The 16,142-nt window shown below is 44.4% G+C and overlaps 2 protein-coding genes across 3 annotated transcripts; one reads left to right on the plus strand and one right to left on the minus strand.

Moving 5' to 3' along the window:
- Nucleotides 1-870: 870 nt before the first annotated feature.
- On the plus strand, nucleotides 871-6,979 carry kcna7 (potassium voltage-gated channel, shaker-related subfamily, member 7). Of its 2 annotated transcripts, XM_076034408.1 has the most exons (3): nucleotides 871-1,145; nucleotides 1,341-2,101; nucleotides 5,810-6,979. In XM_076034408.1, the coding sequence occupies exons 2-3, from the start codon at nucleotides 1,415-1,417 to the stop codon at nucleotides 6,731-6,733; spliced, it is 1,611 nt and encodes a 536-aa protein (XP_075890523.1). In that variant the 5' UTR covers nucleotides 871-1,145; nucleotides 1,341-1,414; the 3' UTR covers nucleotides 6,734-6,979. The 2 variants fall into 2 exon arrangements, with proteins under 2 accessions (XP_075890523.1, XP_075890521.1); XM_076034406.1 differs by having other exon boundaries at nucleotides 871-2,101.
- A 2,448-nt stretch (nucleotides 6,980-9,427) lies between these two features.
- On the minus strand, nucleotides 9,428-10,825 carry fgf21 (fibroblast growth factor 21). Its single transcript, XM_076035506.1, has 4 exons — nucleotides 10,584-10,825; nucleotides 10,373-10,450; nucleotides 10,179-10,282; nucleotides 9,428-10,069 (listed from the first exon to the last, which is right to left on the minus strand). The coding sequence occupies exons 1-4, from the start codon at nucleotides 10,711-10,713 to the stop codon at nucleotides 9,779-9,781; spliced, it is 603 nt and encodes a 200-aa protein (XP_075891621.1). The 5' UTR covers nucleotides 10,714-10,825; the 3' UTR covers nucleotides 9,428-9,778.
- Between the last annotated feature and the right edge of the window lie 5,317 nt (nucleotides 10,826-16,142).

A 16,142-nucleotide genomic window follows, 5' to 3' on the forward strand; every position in this document is an offset into this window, starting at 1 on the left:
TATTCTGGGAGCGATTGAGGCTCACCATCTGCCAGTGGCATGTTGGCACTACATACAAAAACATTGCCTCCCTTGGTCGTGTGACAACATATTTTTTGCAGGTAGTCCATGTTCCTGCCAAGTGCTTAATCTGCAACTAGCAGCTAGTCTGGAAACTGCTCTGCACTGTATGTGTAAAGAGGTCTCGTGCACTCTGAGTCTCGTGAAGATACATTTCAAATTGTGGAAAATAACAAAACAACAACAATGTTTGTGGTATAGTGATCTAAATCGCTATACGACAAGTTATTCAATTTGTTGTTGAATAACTAAGAAAAAAAGTAACAAAAAAAAAAACAGCGGTTTAAGACAAAAACATGTCGTACACAAATACCAGAAAGTCAAAATGGTCAGAATTTGCTCCTATGGATGAATGACTCTTTACTTTCCTGCCCGTCTTTATGCGTGACTACTAGATTCCTGGAAAGTGGCACTGTACTGAAAGAAATTGCACTTGGACACTGAACAATGAATCCTATTCCAGGTGAGTGGGATGGCTAATTATTGCAGAAGCAGTGCAGTCAGTTTAAAACAAGACGGACCGAATCCATTTCCTGGCGGCACATATTCTTTCCATGTGATACAAAATGCCATATTCTGAGCCTCTAGGATTCTGTGATTTTTGCATTTTTACCAATGTCCCCACGTGTTTGAACGACTCACTCAGAGCGGCCCCGCTTGTTAGAGAGCGGCTGCCACCTTGCACTGGCAGGCAGAGGTGACACATGATAGGGAGGTTGAAGGTTGCCTTGCCCCATAGCTAAAACGGAGGGAAAGGACAGGGGAGGGGTGCAGCGGGTCTCGCACAGATTGAATTTCAACGGGACAGCGTTCCCCCACCCTTCCAATTTTTTTTAAGACGGACAACGTCAGGCAGTCGAGACAAGATGTTGCTCTAGCAAACAGCTGGCGACGGCGTCTGCGTCCTACCTGCTCCTACATGCCTCGGTTTGCTGTCGCTGCACTGAACGAATTGGAGCTAACGGGCCTGAGAAGGACTTTGTGGCCGATGGATGTGCTGACAGAAAGAGACGACCCGAGAAGCTGCACGATACAGACAATGTGATACTCCTTCAGCCGCTGTCGCCATCTGTTTTACACACCGTGTAAGTGAATTCCTTTTATCTCACTAATCAGAGGACAAAGAAGTAGGTTGTTGTTTGGGTTTAACTGACTGTATTCAGTCACTTTTCGAAAGAAGAAACTTTTTTGGGAGGGGTACATGCTTTCCATATGGACAGACACTGCCACAAAGGCCAAAACAAAGCCACTGGGGGAATCACGGCTCTGGTCTCTGACAGGGTTTATGTCCTGGCCGCGGTTCTTCTAAGAGATTCCCAGGAGCAGCAGTTTGGTTTTCGCTACCCGACCTGGCATGGACAGCGACGACCCACGTGAAAAGGAAGACAAAGGCAGTAGCAAAGGGGCCGACGAGGAAAACGACAAGCGGTTTAAGAACGAGCTCAACAGCGAGGAAAAGGGGGAGAAGGAGATCAGGGGCAACGAGAAGGAGAAGAAGAAGGAGGGCCGGAGGTCTGCGTCATTGTGGAGAAATGGATGGGCTCTTAGCGAACGGCTGGCCATCAATGTCTCAGGGATGCGTTATGAGACGCAGCTCCGCACGCTGGCCCAGTTCCCTGACACCCTGCTGGGGGACCCCAGGAGGAGGTCGCGCTACTTCGACCCACTTCGAAATGAGCTCTTCCTGGACCGAAACCGGGCCTGCTTCGATGCCATCCTCTACTTTTACCAGTCGGGCGGGAGGCTCCGGAGGCCGGCCAACATACCCCTGGACATCTTCATGGATGAGCTCTTCTTCTACGAGCTCGGAGAGGAGATCATAAACCGCTTCAGAGAGGACGAGGGCTTCCCCAAAGAGGAGGCAGCTCCACTGCCAGCCAATCCACTCCAGAAAAGACTCTGGATGTTGTTTGAGCACCCCGAGTCTTCATCGGGGGCACGCATCATCGCCATCATCAGCGTTATGGTCATTGTGGTGTCCATCCTCATCTTCTGCCTGGAGACGCTGCCTGAGTTCAAGGTTGAGAAAGACACACGAGAGGTAGGAAAGACCTTAATTAGATTAATAAACCATTGATTGGACAAATTTACCAGCCGACTGCTAATTAGAGCAGGTAGCAAAAGCTTCAGGCTTTATATTTGCGTTTGATGGTGACACTAAACGTCTGTCATTGTCAAATGCTGCAATGCAGCAGTGTTTTAAAGTTGGAATAGACAACAAAGATAATACATTCACAGAACTTTTGTGCAGCTGCAGAATTACATTCTGTGTTGTCCTGAAAATAGATGATTATTCCCTTTATGCAAGTGGGTGTAATGGGCAACAGGTGCAAAAGAACAGGTACAGAAAGTGGAAGAGAAATGACCTTTACTTAGAGTGTGATTTAAATCCACTGAACAGCCCCTTTTGTGAAGGAATCTCTAAAAAATTAGAAAGAAACAGCGGCCCAGCCCTTAAAGTCTGAACTGAAGTCGTTTCACCTGACAAATTGTCAGAAATAGTGGAATGTCCGGGTTGTCTGAGGCTAGTAGGCCAGCATGTTAGCTTCCTGTCGCTCTATTTGATCTTCCACAGAAGCTTAATACAGCAGCGTCAACAGCTGCTTCCTGTTTTCATCACTACTAAAATAGCCTGATTAGTTCTGAAATACCAACTAAAAATGCTGGGCAAGATAGATGAGTGAGATTTCAGAGAATTTCAGGCGTCTGGTTACGTTGCGCGGTTGTTGTCTTGCGTCACCGTGTGAAAAGTGAACTAGAAAAAGGTCAATTAGGTCCGGTGTGAAAACCTGTGGGTTGACATGAAACAGAAAACGAAACAGTTCACAGATGAACGGCATTCCGTCAGGTCTTGAATGAGATGTTTTGGATGACTGGGTCAAATGGAAACAGGATACCATGGGAAGAGGGCAACACACACTGGTAGTAGTACACACGGTGTGTTAAGGGGAAAATTAGCACCGCGGGGGCACGGAATTGCCAGCCTCGGCCTGGAAGCAGACCAGAGAGAGGCAGCGAGGCTCCTGGAAACTCGCTGCATGATTATTTTAGTCAGCTGTTAAATTTGATACACTCAAATTCAGGAAGTGCTAAAGGGCACAGGGAGTAATGGGCCAGGCTGGGAATACAAATTAGAGGAGAGGAGAGGAGAGGTTGAGTTAGTGCACATTAAAGAGTCTGCGTCCTCCTTGGCCTATTGGACTTTGGGAAAAACAAGCGTGGCTTTGACATCTACAGTAGAAAGGTGATGTCGCAGCGCCACTCTGTGAGTGTTGCCCTCCTGCGCCTTGTTTACGGGCTGCGCTTGGCTGCGGATCATTTTAGTGCATGTGAGTCTACTCCTCCCCCCCCTTGGAAACTGTAGCCCTCGTTGCAGCACAGACGCTGTGTCAGTAAACAACAAATAGCAGCAAACTGACACCGCTTGATGCTCGTGATGCGCAATACTTCCAATTTCCATGCCGATCCAAATCCAAAGTTGGTACTGCCAAAACTAATGTGGAATCTTTTTAAAAAAAACAAACAAAATATGTTAAGAAAGGAAATACCTCCACACTTTATCAGGAGATGACAATTATCATAATTTATCGGCCTGCACAAAACTACCTGATGCTAATCATAACATATCCTTTTAAAATGGTAGCAGTAGTTAGTAGTTAGTTGTTAGTGTCTATGTTTACACAAACATGCAAATAGATGCAAACGAAGGCATCTTGCTGTGAAATGTCACGACCCCCAAATTACCGCAGATGCAGCAGAACTGATGTTTTTATATTAGTTCAAGTGTGTGCTCACAAAGACTGCATGTACATTGTATCCCCCAAGAAAGTCTTTAGAGGTGTTACTATGTTAATCAGGTTGGATTTTGAAAGCCCCCCGTCACCCCCCGCCCCCCCCCAAAAAAAAAACTCCCAAAAACTCCAGGACAGTAAGTTGGAAAAAGCCAGCCCACCTAGAGACGCGTGCAGTCCTCTGCACTCTGAACACATCTGGTCGGACTTCCCAGCGCTGGACGCAGCATAGCCTTACCGGAATGCACATGCACTCGCGGCGTAATTCCGAGGTCACATATAGACCCTTTTAATGAAAGGTCACGCCAGCGACCTGACATGAGACAAAGGTGAACCGGAGCCTTTTCCAGAGGCTTAGAAGTGAGACAGAAAGGTCTCTCAGGGTGGCAAGAGTACATCGGATCATGTTAACACATTCCCGCAGGACTGCTGCGCTAAGGCCAAGCTGCCTTTGCCACGAGGGAGCTGCCAGGAAACTGCTGTAACGCACCCCGGGTCCCGTTAAGAGGCAGGGTCGCCACGGCAGCAGAGGCCTCGGAGGCGCTTTAGCAGCGAAGGTGGAGATGGATGAGGAGCGGCTCTCGTGTTTCGCCGCGGATATCTGTCGGGTATATATTTAGTCTTAGGAGAACCCTTGGATGAGATCAACACATAGATGTCTACCTTCAGTAATAAACACCGTCACCAGGCGACTCCGAGAGAAATAAGGTTGTTCAAACTAGGCCTGAAACGCAACCTGCTGCACACGGCCCCATTGCTAGCATACTGAGGCGCTACGGTGATATCGTCTACATCGCCGGCTTTCGCGCGTTACAACGGCACCCTCGAGCGTTCGGTGCTCGCCTGCGGCCAGGCGCACAGCACTGCGGTTGGAGCTCGAAAGTCACACGGTAGACGGAAAGACAGGTGGGGTGAAAGAGAGATTGGCGCAAAGGGATCACTGCAGATGTCAGTCATTTTTACGATGTGGTCAGTCAAGTGAGACGTAGACGTGCAGACAGTCAAGTTTAATAAAGTTTCATGGAAGCAGCCAGTAAAATGACATTTGGACACGCACAAATTTTAATATGCACAGCTGTTTTTACTGGGCCGATGATTCTCATGGGTTGGTGTTGCGTTTCAGTTCTCAGCTCTTGCGTAAGAGCTGCAGTACATATTCAACAGTGATCCTAAGTGATCCTTACATTTTTTTTAATTCGATTTTTTTTAACAAAATAAATTCCCTTTCTGAAAAAGAAAGTGTCACATTGAACTTTCAGGATAAAATAAAATAAAATGTTTACCTTCTCACTCTAATAATAGAAATAAGATGGAAATAAGAAGAGTGTAGATTTAGCGTCTATATCTATGTAGTGAATGTATGCAAAATATTTAGACACGCTATGACTCAGAAAAAAAGGGGGAGTCTGTGACTATTGTTGAGAATGATTGTCTTTTCAAAGTTCATGTAAAAACTAAGGGTGTAAAGTGAAGTGTTAATTCACAGAGTTAATCAGACTTTTAATCATTTAGCCAAAGTCATAACCTTTGGACCTTCATTGCAAAACCAAATTAACTCAATTACATAAGTTCTCAGTAAACTATCTACTGAAACGGCGAGAGATGGAGATCAATCAGGTCAATGTGAGGATTTTGTACAAAAAGTGCAGCCTGTGTTAGTAATAATACAGTTTTATCGCACAGTTTAGTTTAGTAAAGAATAACCATATACTCCATATGCATGGCCACCATAGACTCCCACTGGGTGTGGCTTTCCAGAATCTGTAAGTGGATTAAAAAGATGCACAAGAGACCTCCAGTGAATGCAGTGACTGAGTGGAGTGACACCAATCCATTCAAATTGGTGCTAATACGTGTGAACAATTCTTGAATATAGAATAATATACTTTGAAATCACAAATCCATTTTGCAAAAGTTGGTATTGGTTAAGTTTAAAATATTTTCTTTCTCTCGGTCAGGGGCTTCATCACAAGCAGCACTCTCAGGCTAGGAACTCCAGTGAGCCCATGCCACCGCCGCAGAGCATCTTCAACGACCCCTTCTTCTTGGTGGAGACCGTCTGCATATGCTGGTTCTCCTTTGAGCTCATCATGCGCTTAGCCTGCTCACCGAGCAAGACGCAGTTCTTCAAAGACGTGATGAACATCATAGATTTCAGCGCCATCCTGCCCTACTTTGTCACGCTGGGAACGGAGCTGGCCAAGGACAACGACACCTCGCCGGCCACGTCCCTGGCCATCATCAGGGTCATTCGTCTGGTCAGAGTCTTCCGCATCTTCAAGCTGTCCCGCCACTCCAAGGGACTGCAGATCCTCGGGCAGACGCTGAGGGCTAGCATGCGCGAGCTGGGCCTGCTCATCTTCTTCCTTTTCATCGGCGTCATCCTTTTCTCCAGCGCCATTTACTTTGCAGAGGCCGACCACAACAACACGGATTTTATCAGCATACCGCACACCTTCTGGTGGGCCGTGGTCACCATGACCACCGTGGGTTATGGAGACATGTACCCGGCGACCGTATGGGGCAAGCTGGTGGGCTCCATGTGCGCCATTGCCGGAGTGCTCACCATCTCGCTGCCGGTGCCCGTCATCGTGTCCAACTTCAGCTACTTCTACCACCGCGAGACTGAGTGCGAGGACCGAACCGAGTACACCCACGTCGCAACCGGCCTGTGGGAGGGCGATGAGCCCGAGGAGGGTGAGGGCGAGGCGGAGGCAGAAGCGGAAGAGGGGGATAGGTATCAGGAGGGAGATTATTACGCCATCGAGGGCATCTGTCACCCGCTGAACGGGACACTGCTGGGTGGACTGTGTTCGGGTCAGAACCCAGGCTTCAGGGGGGCAAACATGTACCTGAGGGAACCACTGGTCACTCAGGTGTGAGGAGCAACGGTGTCGCAGATGGACAGAGGAGAAAAGGTGGGAAAAAAGCCAGAATGAAAATAATTGACTATGTTACTAAGTTAACTATCCATGAGGAATGGCAGAAACTGGAAATGTACCAGAATTTTATATTCTCAGATTTATTTATTGGTATGTCTCAGAGTACTTGCCTGCCACATGTTGCTTTAAAGGAGCTATGTGAAAGATCTAGTGGCATCTAGTGGCAAGAAAGAATATTGCAGGGACATTTTTAGCAGCATCTTTGTACAACAAAAATCCATTGTACATGTATGATGTGCAGCATTATGCTCACAGTTGTTGCTAACCAAAAGGGGACTGCAATTAAGTAACTACTTCCGCAAGCATTTTCCCCTCATCGAGAAATCCCACCGACCACACTTGATCTCACATACTTCTTATACCGGCTGCGATGTCATGCTGACATCTCAAAACCTTTAGCATAGCCACAATCTGAACTACTTTAATTAAATTAACTCACAGACAAGTATTTTCTATATTGGATTTCATGCCAATAGATCCCTGTAATTGTTACACACTGTTTGCCTTCAACGGCAAATTTTGTTTCATAAAGCTAAAGAAAAACAAACACCCAGGCAAACAGTGTGTTTTACTCTCAGGGTCTTAATAAAAGTATCCATCAGTGCAACAAGCTTTCAAGTTTTTCAAGTTGAGAACGACTTTGCTGTCTTGACAGTGATGCTTTCACACTGATGAGTTATATTCAGAGTGGCGGCAGATGATTGGAGCTGCCACCGAATACGGATTGCTGAGATTTTCTTGCAAAGCGATCCGTCATGAGCAGCATCCTTCACGACGCGGGGTTTACATTAGCGTCGCGAGAAACACGATCCAACCTCGGGGATGAGAGCTTCATGATACGGCGTCGCCCATTTTTCTGTTAATGCGGGGGAGTATCCAATGCCTTCCACTGCTTCTACGTGCATGCAGTATTTTTAATAAAGATTATATTTTGTTAATTTTCTTAAAAGACGCTCTGGTGTTGGTTATTTGAGGAACCGATCTGAACTTCGTGATGCGCATATTAAATATATTGGTGCCATGCGGGACATAAAATCTCGCAGGTACAGTGTAATCCTTCACTCCTTTGGCCTCGCCATCCCTAAGCACAACATTTAGCGTCAGACCCTTGCCAGAGTGATTTAGTGTTGCGCTCCCGCACCGCCGTCTGTGACCAACCTTTTCCACAGCTACTAAGCTGTCACACGCGGCAGCTTCCAACGGCATTGCTCTCCTTGTCGCAGGAACTTTCCACCCGGTGGAACGCGGTGATGCCGCACGGAAGGTATGTCTTCTAATGCACCGTTGCAAGTGCACCAACCTCAATAATTTGTTTCAGTCGGCGTTGCGGCTCTCCTGGCCCGACGGGCCAAACAAGCCGAATAAATCCTGCTTGTACAAACTGAGGCACGAGAGAACTGAACGCTAACGCTAACGCTAACGCTAAGGTTTGTTCCTCCATGTGTGGAGATGGAGTTTCACATACGTGGCCGGAAAACTGATAGGACGATTTGGCTCAGTGGCTGAAATAAAGAGCTCCACATCTTAGCACCCTTCCTTTCACAGAAACATAGGTATTGATGGATAGAATTACACAGAATTGAACACCACAGAAAATGACCAGTAGAATATGGATGTGGTGGGGGGGCTTGTAAATATTGTTTTTGCACAGTTTACCAGTGTCACTTTCTTTACTCATTCATTTATTCATTCATTTATTTATTCATTAGAAATTTAGTGCAGACAACATTACAACATTGAATACAGCCTTCTAAAACTGACATTGAAGGCCCTGGGGGTCTATGGTTTAGTAGCACCTAGTAAAGCATATACAGTAATAATAGCAGCTAATAAAGCATATTGCAAACATAATATTGCAATATTTTAATATTTGATGGATCACTTCTCATCTTTCTTATACTAGCTGTATACAAATCGTGAAAGTGGACACAATGTTGTCATCATACCCACTCTTCATCAGTCAAGGAAAACACAACAATTTTGTTTGTCAGTTATTTAACTTTAGACTGATGCAACTAATAAGCTTTGAGTTTCATTTTTATTAAATTTAACAATAGATCCCTTTAAACTTTACAAATCAGGCCTTGTTAACATTCTAACAGGAATACCGGTTCAGGGTTACGGTTCATATTCCATTTCTTCAAGTGGTTCTAATGTATTAATTCATTAAATTTACTTCAAACAGCAAAGTAATGAATATATCAAAGGCACACAGACAAATAATTAGTGGCATCTAGTTGTGAGAAAGATGACCCACTTGGTGTCAAATCTGTTTATACTAGTTGTGATATCAGTGTGATATAATGAAAGCCAGAGCTTGTCTGTGTTCTGGATGAGATAAATCTTTATAGTTTCATTTTAACTGTGCAGCCTCCTTTGAAAACAGATTACATTGTTAGCAGACCTCTAAGCTGTACATCCAGAAGCAACTTAAAGAATCACAGTTTCGGAAAGCTTGCACTGTTTTTTCTTAGATTCGTCCACTAGAGGGCACTGCTGCTCCCCCTTTTTCTTCTCCAGTCACACAAACTGTTTCTTACGACTGGACAGATTCATCCTGCTCTGTGAATGAATGCTTCCTGTGTGTTTCTGATTAAATTGTCATTGAGTCATTGAATGAAAGATAAACACAAGTGAAATTTATATCGTGTTTATTTTCACTCTCCCCCGACACCGATAAACACGCCCACACAACACAAACACGTTGACCTTTCCAGTCACGCCCCCCCAAAAAAGGGCTGTTGCAACCTTTTCCTGTTCTGATGCAACAATCAATACAAAACAAAGTGCTTTCCCCGCAATGAATCTGCATTTAAATAACACATTTAAATAGGCTTAATAAAGACAATAAATAAATAAAATTAATAAATAAATTGATCATTATTTCCACAGAGAAGAAAAGAAAAGAAATACTCAAGTCACTTACAGAGAAGTCAAGTCCGCAGGTTCAACCCACTAAAAAACAAAATCGGCAGTCACTTCCCGTCACTTCTCCACCGAGAACTGAGGACTGATCACGCTTGCGTGAGCCATCCCCAGAAGATCCTCCGAGTCCACGTTGAAAAGCCTGGGGTTGTTTGGTGGCTGATCAGACGCGCTCTCCCCTGCCAAGGTATTCCTGAGCGGCAGGAAGCGAGTGAAGGGGACGGCGTGGCGGCCCGGGGACTGTTTGGGCGCCAGAGACAAAGGGGAGCCGTGGTGCGAGGACAGGAAGCGCGTGTATCCGTCTGCCAGCAGCAGCTCTCTGAAGGTGCAGTCGGCCTCCACGTAGAGCCTCTGAGGAAGAGAGGGGAGGGGAGTGGAGGGGAGGAGGGGGAGTGAGCTGTCAGCGAAGGACAGGAAGGATGGAGGATTTGGATAAAGGGCACGTCGTCGCCGGCTGTACCTGTCCTCTCAAGTGACCCGCGGCGTCCATGCACAGGAACAGAGACGACCACTTCCCCTTCAAGGCTACATGGCCCATTTGAACCGATTTCAGCTCCAGCACACCTGCAATCAGAGGGTTCAGTCCCCCAGTCAGAGCACATTCAGCAAGCTAATGGAGGGAATGTGGAATGCTGTCAGTTTATTTTCACTCACTGTAAAGTGTCTGCAGGTCACTTCCTGACACTGTCCCGTCCGCCGCTATCTGCAGGTACATCCCCCTTCTGTGGTTATCTGTGTGGCGCCGAGGAAGAAAGAAAGAAAGAAAGAAAGAAGGTCAGATGAGGTCTGAGAGTCTTGATCACGTGATCGACGTTCTCATATTTCCATGCACACATAAAGTCCCCAAGTCATAAGCCATAAGTACCTGTGTAAAGGTGCACCTCTCTGACTTGGCTATTAAAAGACAGAAGAGGGTTTGAGTGGGGCAGGTACATTGGCAGAGAAAAGGGGAGCAGGGCGATGAAAACAAAAGCTAGGCCAGAGTGCTGAAGCATTGTGGGAGAAAAAAAACAGTGGTCTTCAAAAACTCTCCAAAAAATAAATTGATTTAATTTATTAAAAAAAAAATAAAAATACAAATAGAATAGATATAGATAGAAAATATAAATAATAAATAAATTAAAAATAGAAAGTGTTCAAGTTAATAAATAGAAGGTGTGCGCCTCCGTTGGAGCCACTTCTGTTCAATCAGGACCTGAGCAGGAGCAACATTGGTGCCCTTTTTAAAGGAGCCAGAGGAAGGAGGCCCTCCTTCACCACAGTGATGTGTGAGTCACACTTTTCTACATCTAAACCATGATTTAACGCTGAGGGGAAGACCTCTGGTCAAAACACTATGTATGGGCTTCTTCCGCCCCGTTTACTGTACCGTCCCACCAGTCATTAATCACCCAAGTGATGCCAAGAGTCCACCCAAATGATTCCCTTCTAACGCAACAAATCTCTTGTAATAGGATGTTTACCAAAATTGCTATGTTGATTAGACTTTTTTTTTTTTACAGGCAGTTTGTTTCTCATCCTGTAAAAAATTAACAACTTCTAAAATTTAAAACTTCACTTGAATAGAGTTTTTAGTGCAACAGTTCCCATCCTTCTGCATCCTGACAAAGTGAATTTTCTTTTGTTTGACGCAAAGAAAAGTGACTCAAGGTATTTGTTTTGCAACTGTGCTTAAAAAAAAAAAATCCTTTACAAGTGCAAGAAAGGATGTCACTCGCGCACATCTCTGCACGTCATCTGCCAATAAAAGTATAACTAAACTACTATGAAGGCATGTTACGGTGTTTATCTTATTCTGTGCGTGCTGGATGTAATGAGGGAAACTGCGTCTGAACTGATTTACAGGAAAGGAGACAAGTGTTTACGTGTCTGCAGCTGTGCAGCACGCAGGACTGCCTGCACGGCATGTGAAGTCACAGGTTTCTCTCCATTAGGCCTGACGGGAGAGTTGCATTCTCCTGTGGTGCGCTCTCAGGAGCAGTACGGCCACGGAGTCGGAAGTAAACATTCTGTGGGCAAAAACATTCTGGCCCTTTCCACGGAGCTGCAGTAACTGGACCAAGTTTGTTGGTCCTCCTCACTCAAGCACATGTCTGGACATGTTCAGCAGTGGGGGAATTCCTCGGTTCTTGCCTTGTATTTTGTTTGAGGTTTACTTTTGGACTTTTCATGCCAGGGGTTTAGAATGTGAGCGGGGATAAGCTCCAGCAGAGAGAGTGCAGGAGTAACCGGCTACAGAGGATGGATGCATGGATGGATTTAGAGTCTGGATGCATGTGAGATTTAATGTAGATGTAACGGCCCTCCCACTCCTCAGGAGTGGGAAAGCCACTCCCTCAGAGATACACACACACGTACGCACACACAAACAAACAAACACACGCAGGAAATGGGAGGACGTGAGCCGGTGTTAGATGCAGAAAACACAGCTGCGCGAACAGGTCGATGGAGCAGCAATCAGCCTGAGACTTTCTGCATTCAAACACACAATGTGAACACAAACTGGACATGTCGCGACATCGCCCCCAAGACTGCATGTGTCCCTGCGCAAACTCTCCGGGGGGTGACTGATGATTTGATTTGATTTGATTATTAACAGACTCAAGGTCCAGTTCACAAGATTAAAAAAAGAAAATTAACATCAGATTAAAAAAAGTAAAGAAAACAAACACTGCAATCACGTGTCATTATATTGAAGAGACAGTGAACTTTGTTGTTTCTGCTCCACAGTTGATAAGATAATGAAGGAAGCAGCCAATTGGAAAACTTTGAGACTTTCCGGAACCTCAGGGGGGAACTTCCCGCTCTGTAGACAGGAAACTTCTAACATCTCACATTGGTGTATGAGTGCGTGAGCGCATGGGTGAATGAGTAAAGCCAAACAAAACCAAACCAAAATTAAAAACAAAACTAACCCACCAGAAATGTCCGTTGTGTTGCGTCTGTCGATTTTCTGAGGATTTCAATCTTGCGACATTTGAAATTTCCTTCAACGGAGATCAACAGGAAGCAGCAAACAGGTAAGTGGAGCTAGCAAGCAAGCTATCTCCCTCTTCTTTCCTTTCAAATTCTAATTGAAGTAAAGTTAAGTGAGTGAGGAGACTTTTTTGCTTGCTTCAGCTACACTTGTTGATGTTTTTTTCTTCATTATTGAAGAATCCAGTGATGAAATGCACCAATGTCAAGCCATGGCTGTTCGTTTATGGACTGGTATCCCTCCACAGTCCTCAGTCACCTGGGCAGGTTAGACCACTCAGTGTGATGTGAGAAAACAGGGTTTGAATCCTGGTCACCACCATGTGATGTGTGAAATCCTTCTCCTGTAAAGCCAAGGTGGATGAAGTGTGATCTCACCAGGACAGATAGCTCAGGCTCATGGAAGCCCTGCTGTCATGCGTGAGATTGGTGGGTCAATTCTCTTCCAACACCTTGTGTGTGTTTTGTTTTTAACTCTCCAGAGCCGACAACACAACACGACACGACAAACTGTAAAATCTTTTTTGACTGCAAACTTTCCAAACATTAGACTACAAGATTATGTATGCTGGTTCGGGAAACTCAGTGTTTTAGCCACGCCCTGTTTAAATAGAAACTTGCTCTTATATAATGGCTTTGAATGAAAGAAGGTGAAAGAGCACAAAAAACAACAACTTTTTTTCCTCCTTGAAACAACTTGAAGGAAACTTAAATAAAATAAGATCTTTCATTGGCTGAGTTCACCGTGACTGGAATTTGAACTGAAGACAAGTGTGAATGAGTTTATATGTTAAACATTAGTACAGCTTGCCAGTGAGATAAACTGGTACTGACTGGGATTTGAACCCATGTCCCCTCCACAGCAGTCAGACGTTTAACCTACTGAGCTAACCACCTTGCCATGCTGATGACTATGGAGGTAAATGAGTCACCTTATGCACACGAGTCTGAGAACAAGTACTGACCAACTTTAGGGTAGGGTTGACCTGGGAATGGACAGGATTCAAACCCTAGTTTCCCACACCAGTGTCAGGTGTCTAACCTATTGAGCTAAACACTCTTAGCTACAGAAGCTGTTTATGTCTACAAGCAACTATATATAGACAAACATTTGGATAAATAATGTCAAGCAAAGTCAAAAGCTCAAGCGTAAAACTCACTGAAAGCTAGCAGATGCTGCGAGTTAGCGGCTCTTATTAAAGTCAGTGTGTGTGTTTCCAACAAGTGCGTTTCAGATGCATCCTACAGTTGTGAAACTGTGCCTCTTTGTAAAAATACGCAGCTGTTCTACCTTTCATGCTTCACACTTGGCAACCGTCTCAATCGTAGCAGATAGAATCGTCCAGGCAGGAAGTCAACGATTGCAAAACACGGTGGATCCACTTGATTTTCATCATAAAATACAATATGCTGTATTTTATTTTTTATATGTGCTGTATTTTACTGTGAAACATTAACGTGACACATCAGCATCAGCGCTGTTCAGTTTGGCTATCAAATAACAAACACGATTTCACATTAAATCAAGATTATGAAAACTATAGAATTGCAGAAAACTATAATGAACAAAATGCAGGTGTGCTCTAAATACCTCCATTTTGTATGATACAACCAGTTTGTTTGAGTGTCATCATTCCTTTTTTTTTTTTTACACAGCAATACTTGATACACAGTTCGGACAGACAGTAGAGCTTTCTTTTCTTTTTTTTTAAATACACGCGAAACAACCTGAAGTACCGCGCAATCTTGCAATCCCCACCTGAACCGGTCCGGCCTCCGCCCACACTGGATGCCCTGCCCAAAACCGCCCCACTTGCAAACGCCCCGCCTTAAAATGCTCCTGGTGGAACAGGATACCGCGTGTACGTGCCTCGGCCGGTTTCAGTGGAAAACTGGGGTCAGCGCGTCCACACCATGGTGAAAGGTCAAACAATACACTTACTTTTTGATTATTTGAAAAAGAGGCGTTAAAAATAACTGGACAGAGCGGGATTTGAACCTGCGTCTCCTCAAACATAGTTAACAGTTCAACTGACTGACTAATCCCTTGCCATCCAGGTTTTGAGACAAAGAAACATCCCTTCTTGTAAACGCCTCGAGGTAAAATAGATGATTGAAAGGTGATTTTAGGTGTGTGTGTGTGTGAGTGTGTTTATATATGTGTATGTATATATATATATATATATATGTATATATCAGTAGCTCATATCAAATGTTTCACACTGAGCCTTTCACTAAACCTGATTACGAAACCATTGTTTTATTTTGTTATTCTTTAAGGACAGGTGTATTCCATATATATTCTGTTATGTTGCATGGTTGTGTTCATGGCAGACTGAGCACGTGCTCTCAAATGAACAAATAATAACAATGGAAAAAACAAAACTTTTCCCTACTTGCTTCTTTACGACTCCCCAGTAGTAAAACTCTCCAAAGAACTCCCTTACAGGTAAGTTTTTTTAATTACATCTTTTACAATCATTATCATTGTTGTCATACTATATTTAATTGTCATCACTACTCTCCAATAGTATGAATTTAAATCATAAGACAATTTCTTGTTGTCGTCATCATATTTTCCCCCTCAAAATGTACACACACAAGTAGCATAATCTTAAATGTCCATAATTTTTAAAACAGCTTTTTCATTATTCAACCTAAAATGAAAATTACAGCCAGTCTTAAAACTAAGTATGAAATGAACATACATATTTTTTTTTAATACACACGCACATACTTACTGTACATACATACAATAGCAGTTATCTTAAAAAAATGATAAAAACAAAATACACACATTTTACAAAGTCCTGACCCAGGCGTTCACATCATCAACATGATTATTATCATGACGCTCACTCTAAAATGGTTTGATTTTGGCATGCATATTAACACAAATGCTTGACTCTTTTTACCCCTCCGCCCACCCGAGAAGGTCGAACAGGATGCCGTCACGTAGCACTTTGCTCATTGTCTCGTCGTCTCCCCCCCGCTTGTCGCGCTTGTGCATCTCACGTCAGGTATGGCTTGAGAACGTACTTTTCATTTCCCTGCCCTGTGTTCACCCGCAGCCTCCCTGCAGCCTCGCTCCCTGTCACTGCCGCTAACGTGTGTTCTGCCGTCCGTCTAGATCGCCTGCGTTGAAGCGCTTCACCTGGGCCGAAAAACAGAAACACGGCCTTCCAATTGAGGGAGGGAAAATAAATAGTAATAGAAAAGTCATCATGTCAATATTGCCGTCTCACAGTCAAGAAACAGGATGTGTTCACAACAGGCGATGGTCACTTTCTACAGGCCACTTTCTACAGAGTCAAACAGCATCATGCCACAACTATGGATCGAGATGGAGTGAGAGTTAAACGGATGAAGAAACAGACATCCACGCATTATTTTTCAGCATTCACTCAAGTGTCTTTGATTCCTCGAGGCATCCCGACTCGAGTCTTCT

The sequence above is a fragment of the Nelusetta ayraudi genome, unplaced genomic scaffold (assembly GCF_046127955.1).
Source record: "Nelusetta ayraudi isolate G7.1 ecotype Tasmania unplaced genomic scaffold, CSIRO-AGI_Nayr_v1 ptg000042l, whole genome shotgun sequence".
Taxonomy (NCBI): Eukaryota; Metazoa; Chordata; class Actinopteri; order Tetraodontiformes; family Monacanthidae; genus Nelusetta; species Nelusetta ayraudi.

Excerpts from the sequence above, each read along its gene's own strand:
- fgf21 (XM_076035506.1), bottom strand. The coding sequence starts at position 10,713 with ATGCTTCAGCACTCTGGCCTAGCTTTTGTTTTCATCGCCCTGCTCCCC. Across the intron at positions 10,451-10,583 it reads AGAGGTGCACCTTTACACAG|ATAACCACAGAAGGGGGATG; the intron begins GTACTTATGGCT and ends GGCGCCACACAG. Across the intron at positions 10,070-10,178 it reads CGGGTCACTTGAGAGGACAG|AGGCTCTACGTGGAGGCCGA; the intron begins GTACAGCCGGCG and ends TCTCTTCCTCAG.
- kcna7 (XM_076034406.1), top strand. The coding sequence starts at position 1,415 with ATGGACAGCGACGACCCACGTGAAAAGGAAGACAAAGGCAGTAGCAAA. Across the intron at positions 2,102-5,809 it reads TTGAGAAAGACACACGAGAG|GGGCTTCATCACAAGCAGCA; the intron begins GTAGGAAAGACC and ends TCTCTCGGTCAG.